We start from the raw sequence: 15,434 nt of genomic DNA, 5'->3' as shown, positions 1-15,434 counted from the left end.
TCTATCCAGACGAGTCTGAATGTCATCCTGCATCATTACCGACAGCCAGAGATTAAAAGGATGGAGAACAGAGACAGAGAGAGAGAGAGACAGAAAGAGAGAGAGAGACAGAGAGAAGACGATGGCGAGTCAGAAGACAAAGAAGAATAGCGGGAGAGATAGAAAGATGAAGATGGACTAACATGGCGCTGCTGGCAGTCGAGCTGGACAGAGCGGTGCTCGAGATCACGCCACACTTGGAGCATTTCAGGAGCAGCCGGCTCCGCGCCTCCGCCGGGACACTTCGGGACACGTGTGCACAGACACACAACAACATACAAATACACACATGTGAGGAGGAGAAGGAGAAGGAGGAGGAGGAGGAGGAGGAGGAGGAGGAGGAGGGGAAGTGAGGCGTTGAAACACAAAGTCATGACAACGGGTGAGTGTGCGGATGTCACAGCAACAGCGACGTACCCAAAGGAAGAGGGCGGGAAAAGTGGACACAACGAAGAGAGAAAGGGAGCGGGGAAAGAAAGAAACGGGGTGGAGGGAAGGGGGAGGGAGAAAAGAAAGACAGAAAAGAAAGAAAGAAAGGCAAATTAAAACCAGATCTTGAAAAGTAACAGCAATGAAAAAAGAAAAGAAAAAAACAGTCAAGAGTACAAAGATTGATTCAGAGCAAGTAGAGAGAACGTGAGAGACGGACATTGTGTGGATTAACAGATTACAGTGACACAGACAGGAAGTGCACCAGCCGTCTTATCCCCCCCGCGAGTGCATGCAGGTTGCATTATTTATCTGTACGTGTCTCTGTGAAGCCTTAGAGAGAGAAGAAAAAGACTCCTTCTCCTTGTTTACTTACAGTTGACTACTCAGATGGAGAGAACGTGTGTGTATATATAGTGGCATGTGTATGTATATATGTATACAAGTTGACAAAGATGGGTCACAGGCTATGCTACATTAGCGTCCCATCACAGCTCATTGCCTTGGTGCCAGCCACATCCCCACGGCTTCAGAAGGAAATACGGACACACATTATGCTAATGACAGCCCGTCCTGTTAGCAACACCACCAGCCACTGCGCGTGGGAGGTGTGCGTCTGGTTCCTTTGAACGCACACGCTTCCAAGAACCCGAGTGGAAACGCTCTTAATGCCCGGATAAGGCCAAGGACTTTTACCGTGACAAAGAAGGCCACAAGTGCTACGGCGCATTGTTTGCGTGCGACCACGCGCGCGTGTTTGCACACAGCGACCGGTTTAATCTCGGCTGCTTTACAACAATAAGCTTAATCAACCCCCCGGGGAGCTGATCTGCACTGTTAACCCCTGTAGCTACACACCAATGATCAATCTCAATTTGTGCAAGAGGTAAGACGTTTGAGGAAAAAAAAAAAATAAATCAAAAGGGAGAAAGAGAGAGAAGAATGCAATCGATTGGTGTGAAAATTAGAAAACGACATCTCTATTCGGGACCAGGAAAGACGATGAACACCCACTAACCGCTTCAATAGAAATAATAGTGGAGGTGGATGCTTGTGCATGCATTTCCTGCGTGATGTATCCCGTGTGTGTCTGGAGGAAAACCTTATAGGATTTCAATGCATCGCACAAGGCTTCATCCACATAATCCGGGTGTTTACTGTATGTAATTAGATTTCCATCTGCCATTGATTTTTAAATCCGCCGCATTCATCTATGTCACATAATACTAGACGGCAACCGTATGTGGAAGCGATTCAGAAAACGCTGCTACATTTCACTGAGAGACACAACGTAACAGATGTCTTGTCATTTTGTTGCCAAATTGGATGGTATTTTTTTATTTATTTTTTTTTGGGGGGGGGATTTTTACCGGAGGCGCAGGTGCACAAGTAGGTGTCTGCACGGGGACCCCTTGAAAGCACTCCGAGGCAGTTGCCACGAAAATGTTGCTTCCAAATGTTTGTGTGACAGAAGGTAAAATTTACCCAATACGACAAATTTGCAGTCAGTTTCCACTAAGAGTTGCGCTGTCTGAGATGAGTAAGCGGTGTGTGTGGCTGCGTGGGCGTGAGCGGTTTTATTTTGTTGGATTCTTTTTTTTTGGAAGTGAACTCACCCTGCTCGCTGCTTTTTGGACTTGTCGGGGATGCCGTCTCGAGACATGAGCTTGTTAAACACCACAATGCCGATGAGCATGTTCACCTGAGGGAGACGGAGAGAGGGGAGTATGAGCAGGTTTTTTGTATGTATTTCCTTTTCTTAACAACACAACAAATTGAAGATGGTTCCACACGTAAAGCATGCGCACACGTGTGTAAACGTACAACAGATTCCATTGTGCTCTTGTACATACAACCCATCATTAACATTGCTTCATTATTATACTAATTGCATTATCATGTTACTAATATTGTGTTTTACAGTTATCGACATATTCATTACTATAATCATAGTTTTCACAATTACTATTATTATAATAATCCACAAAATAGCTAATTAGTAATGCATGAGTAGATGTTTCTTTCTTTCTTTCTTTCTTTCCTCCCTAACACACATATGCCTACTAACAGAGTGATATACACCCACACAATACACCCTCACACATACCACCACACACAATGGGAAGTACAAAGAAAAAAACAACCTGATTGCAGTGTTTTACACACATTTAGCGGGCACTTCAGTTGTTACTTTGCCATAATCAAGAAGCTTAAACTGTCCAAATCCTGTGTACATAAATTTAACGGCATGTACATTAGACTTAAGAGCTATCTATACATATATAAACTATTTATAAACCATACATTTCCAGCCACAGTGCTGACACTGATGCAGTGCTGTTGAACAATATTCAGCTGGTAGAGGGAGAAAGAAGTGATGCACAAGCACACAGCTGACACGATTCTAGAATTGTGACGTTCAAGGACGATCCAAATCTATTGACCGGCTCTTTAAAATGAACGTCAGGAACCACGTCGCACTTGTAAGTGTTTTTTTTTTTTTTTTTTCACACAGTTGCGCACAGAAGTTCTTGCTTCGCTTTGAGTATAGTCGTGAGCACGTTAGAGGAACCGAGTTCGATTTCAAAAAGTGTTTACCGAATTTCTCACGTGATACATAAACACGTATTGGTGGGATCTCTAAGTTTGAATGATTCTGGTCCAAATCTTACCCTATCACAGTGCTTATTTCGAAAGATAAAATAAGCTACCCCCTCATCATGGCATCTTAAAAATAAATAAATATGAAAATGAGCCGATCTTTTAAAAGGGCACTTTGAAAGGAACGGATCCACAATCCAACTCACTTCAAAGAGCCCAAAAGCCCATCTCTACATGATTCACATTCCTGCTTATGCGATCCACAGGTGGCAGTAAATGCACTCAGCACGTTGTAAACCAAACTTTGTTTACCAAAAGAAATATATATTTTTTATTGCTTAAGCCCACAGTAGTTCCATAGTTTTTTTTGTTGTTGTTGTTGTTCTTTGCAGGGAGCATATTATTCTTTCAAGCTGCTGTGTTTTTCAGTACCTCACTCTGTGTTTGTAATGTTGTTTGAAGGCCTTTTAAAAAGAAGGGGAACGACACTGATTGCTTCTCATCCTGGCTTCTCTTACTAATGAGGAGCCCGTGGTTAAGCCTGCCAAACATCTGGCTACAGTGACCTAGTGATACAGATTCTTTTAGATACGCTTGCACACAGATCTGAGCCAAGGCATGTCGCATGTAGACCTTTCCTGCTCTGTAATCCTGTCCATATGGGAGATTTTCTATGCTGGCGACATGTTCCTTATAATCCTGATTTGCAGCGTGCACTCTGACTTCCTCCAGCTATGAGTTTCCCTGTATAGTCTTTATTTGATGATTTGGCCGATCATATTTTTTGGGGGGATATCAGCGGTGAGGTGCTCGGAAACAAGGTGCCTGCCTGGATTCCTTCCTTTAACCGTCACCTGGAGCAGCTCCTGGCTAAGAGGACAGTTTTCTATATTCTATACACATTTGTGAGAAATCCTAAGAGCTGAGCCGTTAAACTTTCATGTGGTCAGTTTGACTTCATCTTTTGCAGAGATTTCTGCTTGAAGCATTATTCTCTGGTGCATCTACCACATCGCACAGTCTCATGAGCACTCTGCTGATGCTGCTGATGTTGCTGCTGCTGCTGCTGGCAACTACCAACGATGTGCCAGATTGCGCGAGCACTATTGTCTTGCCAGTCATGTCTGGCCCCAGCTCGGTGAGTCAGCATCATCCCGCTCTGCTATTTGCCCAAGGCCAGGTTCATTAATTAGAGAAGAGTCCTGTGGGAAGGTCTGTGTTTCTTCGCCCGACGTCCCATTCTCATTACAGCTGTTTGTTAGAGTGGGGCCCGAGCAACAACATCAGGGGGACAGGTAGCGCACACAGCAGCTGGGGCGCGGCGTGTACTTTGACGTTGCCGAGGCAGAAATGGAGGGAAGTTGGAAACATACCAAGAAACTCAGATGAAAAATTTAAATTGTTGAGCTTCACGTAACTGCTGCGGCTTATTATCCATAAAGACCCCAAACATTTAAATCACAATTTACGATTTTGGATTTTGGGTTTCTTCAGAGAAACCAGCAGCTGCGTGTGTAGTTAAATAATCTGAACATTCTGGTCATAGAATAAATAACAAAATCATAATGAGACTCATTATTGGTTTGCATGCAGTGTTTTTCTGCGACTACATAAAAATAATTGCCATTGCGAGCCTCTGTATTATCATATTCATGAACATTCAGCTCTGCATGATCCTTTGCGTCTCAGACTGCAGCTCCGAGGAACTGTCAAGCGGCTGTCCTCCTGTCAGGAATTCACTTCACATCACTCTGCGCACCTGCCTGATGCTGTCTGATTCACGCTTCCTCATGCAATCAACGAGGAAGAAAGAAAAAACCCGACACATGAGCAGACACACATACATGCCGACAACAAACAAACAGCAGCGGCGGCGGCTCCAATTACCCAAAATAAAGTTTAGTACCCCAACCAGACTTATTAAGCTTAGTGGTGAAAATATCCGCCCAGGGATTCATTTAGGAGGAATTAGCTCATACAGCAGCACACAAAGGCAGATGATTAAAACACCACTGAGATGCAATCAATGCACTCAATTTTGCTGTAGAACGATATTTACTTCAGCGTAAAAGAAAAACTAAATTACGTTATTATGTTGTGGCGCACTGTGTTGGATACAAAAAAGCGTTTCAGCCATCAGCTCACTGGCTACAGTGGCTCATGCTTTGAGAGTAGACAGGACTAAAAAATGTGCTAGAATTCAGCCCAGACGTGTGTTTCATTGCCGAAAGCTCTCGTCTGGTAAGATTTTAAACTCAAGGATCAAAGAGCTCAACTCATCATTTTGGTCGTGCACACCTCGGGTCTGTATGCTCACACATGGGAGTGAGGGGAAAGGAAAATCCTTAGGGGTCAATACACAGTTAAGGCATCGGTGCTCGGAGGCTCGGCTTAGCAAAATATTTGTCGAATTATGTGACCGGCGAGAGAGGGAGGCTTTTCTTGAGGGATCTGCGAGGGAGGGGAATCTCGTCATGGGGGAGAACACGCCGGACGGACTCACCAGCACAATGACAGCAGCGGGCCCGACGAAGGCGTAGAGAAGACCGCCCTCCAAGGACAGCCAGCAGCTAAAGGGCGAGCAGAACAGAGAAGACGCGCTTTAATCACAAGACAGTGTTTTAAAAGACGACATCTCCACATTCAGGTCTCACACTTCGCTCGCTATGTGAGTGTCGAGCACTTAACCGACGAGCGCACGTTCAATTAGGTATCGCATTTGCTCAAATTTACCCGGGGCGTGCTAAGGCATTTGAGTGCTTGGCTAAGTTTCTGTAAATAATGCCCCCAGAGCTGTGCAAATATATTATGTACATTACCTAAAACGTATCCTCAAACTGTAAATTTCATTTGGTGCAAAAGCTATCGAGACTTAATGAGTTTAAATATGTCCTCCAGTGATGTCATCGGAGCATGCTGAAAGCCCTCTGTCAGCTTAATTGCAGCCCAATGAAGAGGAAGCTGAGATGAAAAACACACAGCTCAAAAACGAGTATGTACGCCTTGTACTGACGATGAGAGGAAGTACATTTGTAAACCTCTCTTAAAATCTGTTTCCAGTGAATTAATTATGACATTTGCTGGGTATGTAACAGAGTTTTCTTTTTAAGAAGCCATATTATGCTTTTGGATTTTTTTTCCGTTTTCTTTGGTGTTTTAATTGCTTTTGTGCCTTTTATCTCTGTCAAGCCAAAGAGAGTTTCTCTGCTGGGTAAACTAGCCAGGAAGCCGGGCTGAAGTTCTCCTGCCCGTGTTTTTGTTTTTTGTGTGAAAATTTCAGTCTGGAGACGCTCAGTTCAGAATTCATCATGGGCCAATCAATAGTTTGGGAGTGTTTTGTGTGGTGACGGACAGAAGAGTAACAGCAGCGTAGATATGGACGTCATGTGAGCGCTGTGGAGTTGACTTTGTTCACAACAAAATGGCTACCATCAGCCTTTTAAGATACTGGCATTGGGAAAACTTCAAAAGAATTTGTCGATTAAGGCATGCATTGAAAAGCATGTATCACATAATTTGTCAGTTGCTGTGATTGGTTGTAGGACTATCCAGTTGGGTGCAGACGTAATTTTTTCCCCTGCATTCGTTATAAAATCCAAACGGCCTGTTATCAAACTCAAAGTCTTAAAACACTCTTATCTACATCATCATGCAACACATTTTCATAATGTCTGCCTAGCGGCTAGTTTAGCACGACGCTCACTCTAAATACTTGACGAAAACAACAGAGAGGGCAGGATAATCAATCAGAGCAGACTGGGCCTTCTGGGAGGGGTTCCTTAAAGAGACAGAAGCTTAAATGCATTGTTTCTGATGGAGGATGAATTTATATGCTGTAAGATTGTGCAAAACTGGAAAAATACTGGATTTTTTGAAGATGGAAGCATGTAAACATATTCAAGGAAACCTCCGAAATCAAATTCACAACCGGTAATTCAGCATAATATGGCCCCTTTAACAGTGGCCCTGGTGGTCATGGCTGCCATGGTTGTCAGTCAAATCTGAGCAGAACCACAAAACCACACAGTCCTCCTGAAAGAGGACTCAGCAAATTGGAGTGATTCGCTTTTTTACTGTTAAATTCTTTATGAATTACACTTAAGGATTTTTTTTTCCTGCTTAAACTTGGATTTTTTACTAATTCACCGATGAATATTTAAAGTCACAGAGAGATACTTAAGGTTTAAAACCCAATTTTCGGGGGTTTAATGCGCCTTGAGTAGAATCTTGATGATCCCTCTTGTAAATGGCACTGATGGGAATGGCTTGTGCCCATTAAATAAGCAGCTAAGGTGTTGATGTTGTGCATTTCGCATAAAAGTAAAAGGAAAAGGGCTTTAGTCCCCCTGAGGCAGGAGATAGGAAGAAGTGGATATCCAAATTGCACGGGTAGAAGAAAACAGATTTGTTGATACAAATGTGAAAAGACATTCAGGGTTTCTGCGTTTAGCTATAAGGCAGATAGGGACTTCCTTTGCTGAATTAACAGACATCTGCTGCAAGGGCATTCTATGAAAATAAACGCTAACGAATGGCGCTGTGAGTCCCTGGCCCATCCAGACACAAATCAGACATGAAACTGGTATTAAGTGATGATACCCAAATCGGGGTGCGGTTAGTGTGAAAGACGAGACAGGGGGGCTGTCAGCGATACTCACTAGCTGGCTGTGCCGTAACCTCTTGCTCTGGTGAAACCCACCGACACTGCTACAACGAGGGCTGGAAGACCTGGAGTCAAGCAGAGAGCAAAAGATCAAAAGGGTGAGACAGAGGATTAAAAAAAGGATGCTTTGATGGCGACGATGAAGCATGTCAGCCAACTACAATTCTCCTGTGAACAACTCCTTACGGCGGCTCTTCTTATTGGAATGCTAAGTGACCATGCAACAGCCCCGTAACATGTTCATGTATGATTGAAGCTGACTGAGAGCTATGCAGAGTGCTCCGCACGTGTTCCCTGACACAAGCTAGCTGCAGGTATAAAAATCAGGCTTAGATCCTTGTCTACTGAAGCTCTTTTATGGCATTCTCTTTGTAGTGACATTTCGCAGAGTAACTGAACACAGGTGACCCACACACAAAGCGTGGGCGTGTGCGGCTAACACATATGAGAGAGGTATAGCTCGGAGTGGTCAATAAGTCACGCATTAATTAGCTAAATCAAGCAATATTTGTGTGTCTGCGCGCAAATGAGACGGGAAGAGACTGAGACTGAGTGCCGCGCGGCGCGTGCCAGGAAAAGAAGGAAATATGCTGGGCCAGTAATGAGCTTGGCTCTGAAATATTCATGTAATTAACAAAGCTGTGATTATGGCTGCAAATGAAAAGCAATTAGAAAAAGTCACATTAACATTAACAAATAAGATGGTGGAGAGCCAGGCTGGTCCACTAACAGGCATGTGCAAAGTTTCAATTAGTCAACGACAACATCAATCTGGCGTTTACCGGTATTTGATAGGGTGAACGCGCACCTACAGATAAAGGCTTACAGGCTGTAAGTTTCCTGCTAATCTAACACAGATCCAGTCACACCCCGAATCCCCTGTTTCCATGGCAACTGATTTCAATCACATAATTTGGGGGAGAAAATTGTGAAATGGATGCGAGGAGGATGAGATGCTTGATCCCCTCCGCCCTGCTCAACCGTTTCACCCGTTTTTTTTATGTGCATTTGAGAAGTGTGTCGGTTAATTCTATAGCTGCGCACACACACACACACTGCGTCAGTATCTCTCTATCTGCAACTGTACAAAAATCTATACGCTCTCCCTCCTGCGTATCGGGTAAGGGCATCAGTGACTTGGCAGATTAGACTGCTGGGATCGATATCGAGTGAAACGAGCAGACTGTGTGCGCGCACGGATGACGCGGGGGGGTTGCAATTTCTAGGGCTATCTTGAAGCAGCTTGCCGGTGTTGTGCAGATGTTATCATATGCTTTGATTATCCCCTAACATCCCCGGTGCCTGTTGCATCAGGTTGTAGTACATTGAGGAAACAGCATAATGGAGTGAGTGAATGGGGAAGAGGCGACGCACGGCGGAATGGCATTAAAGGAGAAAGGTTACCCGTGAGTGTGTGCATGGGAAAATCCATATCAAGCTTTGTCTGAATTGCATGAATAACATCACATAATGAATGTCTTTTGGAAAATTGAGCAGAAAATAATAGCATACATTGGGGAGGGGAACAATTTTATATAAATAATATAAATACAAATGAGAACGAGATTGTTGAGCATAACACAACCCACAATTTCTGCACTGCAACATAATAAGCTGTTACATTTTCATGTAAAATAAGCCTGCCTCGTTGCTCTCTATCACCAATGCATGTCACACAACACTGGTTCAATTAGCACCCAATTCATGAAAGCGTCTCCATTTGCTATGCTGAAAATCCTCTGGCACATGAGGGAGTGTTCAGTAAGAGAAACTACGTGTGGAGCGTATTCCACTGTGATACGGGGTAGCTGGGTATAAAATGAAGCAACTTTTTAAAAGCCCTGCGAAATCCAAAATGCACTGGCCATGATGATCGACTGGCAGGTGATTTCTTTTTGATTAATTAATAAAGAAGGGCGTCGCCGCACAAAAAGAATGAGGGCATGGATGTGGATGTAGTCTCCAAGTAGAAATGTAATAAAATTACAAAAAAATATATAAATTCTGGTGACAAATTCTAAAATAGACTAAAATCAGTAGTGAATAGTGAAACCGTGTCTGCAACATTCATCCTCAAATGGTGACCATATGATGACAGATGCCAACGTCTTATTTGAAACCTGTAGCAGCTGCGTGATCACATGTTATTCCAACTGGTAAAAACAACATCTATTACTGCCAAAACCTTTTTTTTTTAATTAATATTATTTCAGAGAGGTTAATTGAATGTAATTCAAACATGCCAGTTATCACAAACATACATCAAGTGTGAAGGAAGAAGCTTGAAGGCAGAGATACAAAACACTGGAATGAATCACAGAAGCATGCAAGTTAGCTTAGCAAGACTCACGAAAGAGTAGGCCTTATGGGTGTGTGGTGAATCTAACACTGATTAAATTTCATTTGTGTTTATATTAGAGCTACCAAACTTAGTGCATGAATGGCGTTGTAAACTCCCTTTACTGCTGTCAATTTTTTTAATGTGTGATCAACTTGAGCGGGTTCAGTGATTTGGCCCCAACCTCCAGTTTGGGAAATCAGGAAGTGATGAAAGTGTAAGGCTGTGGATGGAGGCCACAGTAAGTCCTAAACACCACCTGCTAGCACACAACTGCTACAGAGAGCCCTCCTCCCCTTTGCCAAAGGCAGATCATGCCAGGAGGCCTCTCTGAGCAGGCATTCTGGAGAATATTCTGGACAGAATTTGTCATTGTTTTGGATTGTTGGAATGCTAACATGCACCGATCAGGCATAACATTATGACAACCTGCTTAATACTGTGTAGGTCTCCCTTGTGCCTCCAAAAAAATTCTGATTCATTAGAGACAACAACAGAATGTTGTTAGTGGGGGCCTTTGGGTCCTATGGGTTGAGGGGAGGGGTCTCTGTGGATTAGAGATACTTGATCAGTTTGGGATCAAGGCAATTTTGGAGGCCAGGTCAACACCTTGTGTTGCTTTTCATGTTCTTTTTAGTTGTTCCTGTGTCAGGCTGCATCCTGCTGGGGATGGCTGCTGCCATCAAGGAGTGTCATTGCTATGGGGTGGGGGTGCCTGGTCTGGTCTAGGTGGGTGGTACATGTCTAAGCAACATCCACATGAATGCCAGGTCCAAACGTTTCAGAGCAGAATATTGCATTGTCACAATAAGGTCAATGTTATTTACTTCTCCTGTCAGTGGTTTTAATGTTGTGGCTGATCGGTGTATGATTGCATAAAGCAAGTGTATTTGTCCACCCTCATGTTGATAATATTAAAAACTGGAAAAATATCCCTTTAGGGTACATTTACACAGATAAAAAAAGTTCAATTAACCTCCTCGTCAACTATGGAAATCATGCATGAATGGCAATTCAATATGAATCAACTGACAGCCCTAGTTCATAGCCTATCTACTCTTATTATATAGGAATTGAACCAAATATTTCTGTTCATAGACACTTTTTAGCTTCTCTTCTCAAGCCAAAAATCCAGACAGTGTTTTATTGTGAGTGACTGCGGCTTCTGGTCTCTAGTAGAGAGCAAACATAGCTGCAATAATGTCGGATCTGCAAAAATCTAGCAGCGCAAACTGCTCGGCTCAAACAGCCAGAGTTTGGGGATGACAACTGTAATTAGAGAGAAGAACATGTTTTATTACTGAAGATATGGGTTCTGTGTGTGCAGCCTGGTACAAGCTGAGAGACAGGAGTTGACGGCACAGAGAAGATATGGCAGACTAGTACGGTAGTTAGTCGTCCCCCGCAAGTAGTCCCGAATTTCAAAGACATGGATTCTGTTGTTTGCCGTGTCACTTCCTGGTGACCAGGCATTAAGACGACTAAAACGGAAGCACGGATAGTGTGCCAAAAGGAACGCTGTGCTGTTAAGTGTGTAATAGTGCGCTTAAGTGCGTGTGCTCACCCCAGCCGAGGCACAGGAAACGCTTGCGAATAAGTCGGGACCTCATTTTGCCAATGACGGCCAGGTAGGACTGCCACGCCTCAGTCAGCACCCAGCAGAAGGACGCCAAGAAGAAGAAATGCAGGAAGGCGGCAGTCACGGTACAGAGGCCCTAGTGGGGAGAGAAAAAATGAGGGATTCAAATTTTTAGAATGAATCACCTCTTAGGACTAGTCAGCGGAGGAAAGTGGATCCTCCACAAAATACAGAAGGGATAAAGGGCACATTATGAAGATATTTGATAGCTCAACTGAAATCTGCTGTGTTCTCAAGTCCAGTTTAAGAGTACGTTTGTGTTCAAGTGTTTTGACTCGAATCACTGTGAAACTCAAGCCCTTCTGCTTTCCTCTGTGTGTATCTGTGCGCCACTGTGCTTTACCTTGCTGAGAGTTTGTGATTGTCCAACCAGAATCAATAAATTGGAGGCCAGGATGGAGAGGCAAAAATTCACCAAGATGATCGACCTCTCCGATCGGATATACCTAAAGACCGGAGGGAGAAAAATAGCCAGTGAGTCAGAGAGGACAGACATGTGAGATAAGTATTAATGACAGATTGATGGAGCGAACAGAGGCTTTTTGGACACCGCACAGTCATTAGCTTGATTTTGCCATCTGTCACGCGTGTTAAAAAAAACAAAAAAATAAAATAAAAACAAAATCGCCACCCCCTGCTGAAGCTGAGCCATTTGCTCCTTATTAGGTCTCAATGGAGTCTTGGCACAGCAGAGGACACACACAAAATACACTTTAAAAAAAAAAAAAAAGCATATTAGTAGGCGCTTCAATAGTGAGAAAATGACCACGTGTCCTCGGGGGATGTATGTACTCTGGAGCGTGTGCGCATGCGCGTGTTCTCACCTCCAGAAGGCAGCGTAGATTAATAGCAGGATGAGCAGAGCGGTGCAGGAGACCCCGCACCCCACCATGAGGGGCACAGAGGGCATGCTGGTGGGACCCATGTCCTGAAGAGAGCGAGAAGGGAGGAAACAGGGGGGAGGGAGGGAGGAAGAGAGACAAAAATGAATGTAATTACTGCAAGACATTACTCCACGGATGTGTCTTACATAAAAAAATGAACATTTTGCTTTTATAGATAGATAGATAGATAGATAGATAGATAGATAGATTAGATGTCGTCTATGTAAATGCAATCGTGTTTTCCCTTGGTTGTAATCCCTTTGGTAGCCCCTGCTAATTACATGCAACTACCTTTAATTAAAATTACAAGAGTCTATTACCACTGATGGAGCTGGATAATGACACATAATTACGAAACTCTGAAAGCTGCCTTTTGTTACAAGTGCTGCAACTATCTTGACCGCCGCGCTGTTGCCAATGCAACTGCTACGCGTTCACCTATAGACATTACAGTCGTAACTGTAGTGGCAATTTATTTACAATGGCTGATACATGGCGACCCGAGATGACTAATCAATACGATAGAGGCTCAAGAAAAGGACCTACGCCCATGTTATGGCTTCATGTATACAAGGGTAAAGGCACTACACCATAGCGCATAATTAAGCAATTTAGGTCATGATGTACAGGGCACCTCTGCTCCCGAGGTGCGCCTTTGAAAAGATGAGGAACGGGCAAATGAAGCCGCATGCAAAGCATGCACCCCGCCGAATCCCAAATGGGCTTGATGTTTGGCCTGCTTTTAAATTCTCAATCACACAATTTACCTCAATTTACCTCCCACGGTGGCCAGCCTCCCCTTTCATCCCAGAGATTTATCACCGTACGTATACACACAAACCTCACAAGGTGTCTTTTACAGCAAATAAAGTACATACTTGCGCACAAAGGCACGTTTGGGAAGACGGACAGTAAGTAATTGAAAGTAAGTGTTTAAGCCGCGTGAATGTGTGGGAGTGTGTGCGTGTGTGTCTATTCACGCCGAGCTGAATGCAGCGGATGGAAGCGAGAAGGATGACTTTCTATTCCCTTAGAAGGGAATAAAGAACGCAGTGTGAAAAGAACGAGTAGGAAAGAAATTCAGAGAAAGAATCCGAGTAGGAAGAGTTAAGGACATGTAAGCGAAAGCAGGGAGTAGGAGGAAGAAGACACAGATATGGGAGAAAGTCAAAGCTTCCATTTTAGTGGTTTTCCCTGGCCCATCAAAGGAAGCCAATTTCTCTAGAGGAAAGTGGAATAGGTTGGAATACCAATGCGGCACACACACACACACAAACACAGTGGGAGGAGAGTGGAGGTGAAACATAATCACAACCGCCTCGTAAAAACGGAGAGACACACATAAAAGAGACAGAGGGCATATGACAAGCATCTGCTTCAGGAAAATAAGAGAAAGGCCTAGAAGGAGAATGAAAGACATCACTGAGACTCACTGTGTTTGATATTATGTAGAAAGGAAAGGGGAAAGGATACACGGGCATTTGTGTTTTTGAGGTCTGGAGGATCAAACATAGGGTAATGCATGAGGACTGACAGGCGCACATACACCCACTTACGTAAGCCTATTGAATTTCCTACTCTCCACTTGAAACGCAAAGAAATCTCACTTGGAGCACACTCGACACGCAGCCGCAAATTATCCCTCAACTCCTCACTGTGTCAGTTCATCTAATGACGTTTTCTTAATTGCTCGCGTGTCTGTGATGAGATTAGGCGCCTCGTTTCGTGCTGCGGAGCAGGGGAGGAAATGAAGAGAGGAAACACCCACACAAGCGCACAAAAGCAACCCACCGGGCCCGAGGCTACTGTGTCACCCGAATGCCCTGCCCCAAATAGATATAGTGATATTGTGTTGCAGTTGGGGGAGGCGTGTGCCAGTGCACACAGAGAGAGAGAGAGAGAGAGAGAGAGAGAGAGAGAGAGAGAGAGAGAGAGAGAGAGAGAGAGAAACACAGACAGAGATTGTGCCTAGGCTCTGCTGTATATGGCCAGGCTCCCCTGGGCAGCTTGGCTACCATGTGATGGAGAAGATAGCTATTTTCAGCTCAGGAAGTTTAACCTACTTATCTCCTCTCACTGACACTCCTACCTATCTAGCCACCCCCCCCCCCCCACCTCCCTCTTTCTTCTGTGTATCCCATTCTTTCCCCACTTCCTCCCTTCTCACTTGCTCCTCTCTTCGTCTTCTCTCTCACTCTACTCTACTCGCCGCTTCCTTTTCCATTAACTCCATACCCATTTCATCTTCTATTTCAACTATTTTCTGAAAGTGCTTAGGTTATGCAACCCTTCGCTCATCGGTTAAGTAATGCACCCTCCATATGAGGGTTACTCCAGAACTAGCATTAAATGCTTATCCTTGTGTGCATTCATGACCGAGTGGCAACCTTCTGGGCTAAAAAACAAAAATGGGAAACTTTACAGCAGAAATAACCAATGTGTGCAGTGTGGTACAAAAAAAAAGCCCACCCATTAATTGCAACATATAGATAGATAGATAGATAGATAGAGTCTTTATTGTCCTATAAAGGATATTCTTCTTCACACGTCACAGCAGCATTGATGTTAACATCACAGTCTCATACATATATCACACATCACATATAACAAATAACATATAATATGACACACCATACCCCCCCTCCCCTCTGGTTACCCTCCCTCCTCAACACAGTGCAAGCAAAAGTGGACAGTGCAGACAACATAAACACAAAAGAATAGAGGGGATGGATTATTGTCACTGGAGTTTGTTAAGTGCAGTGATGGCTGAGGGTACAAAACTCTTCTTAAAGTGCGCTTTTTTCCAGTCCAGGGCTCTGTATCTGCGGCCAGATGGGAGTA

The 15,434-nt window shown here is 43.9% G+C and overlaps 1 protein-coding gene across 1 annotated transcript in view; it reads right to left on the bottom strand.

The window, feature by feature from the left end:
- adgrb2 (adhesion G protein-coupled receptor B2) overlaps positions 1-15,434 on the bottom strand; it is a 145,604-nt gene that overhangs the window by 31,214 nt on the left and 98,956 nt on the right. Inside the window, exons 17-23 of the mRNA XM_084563382.1 lie at positions 12,534-12,637; positions 12,053-12,155; positions 11,635-11,785; positions 7,728-7,797; positions 5,573-5,639; positions 2,085-2,170; positions 183-281 (exon numbers count right to left, since the gene is read on the bottom strand). Coding sequence (XP_084419508.1) covers positions 183-281; positions 2,085-2,170; positions 5,573-5,639; positions 7,728-7,797; positions 11,635-11,785; positions 12,053-12,155; positions 12,534-12,637 — 680 coding nt within the window. The remainder of the gene's footprint in view (positions 1-182; positions 282-2,084; positions 2,171-5,572; positions 5,640-7,727; positions 7,798-11,634; positions 11,786-12,052; positions 12,156-12,533; positions 12,638-15,434) is intronic.

Source organism: Chelon labrosus (genome assembly GCF_963514085.1).
Source record: "Chelon labrosus genome assembly, chromosome: 16".
NCBI classification, from domain to species: Eukaryota; Metazoa; Chordata; class Actinopteri; order Mugiliformes; family Mugilidae; genus Chelon; species Chelon labrosus.
Note: the sequence above shows the minus strand (reverse complement) of the source record. Positions and strands in the feature narration are given on the sequence as shown.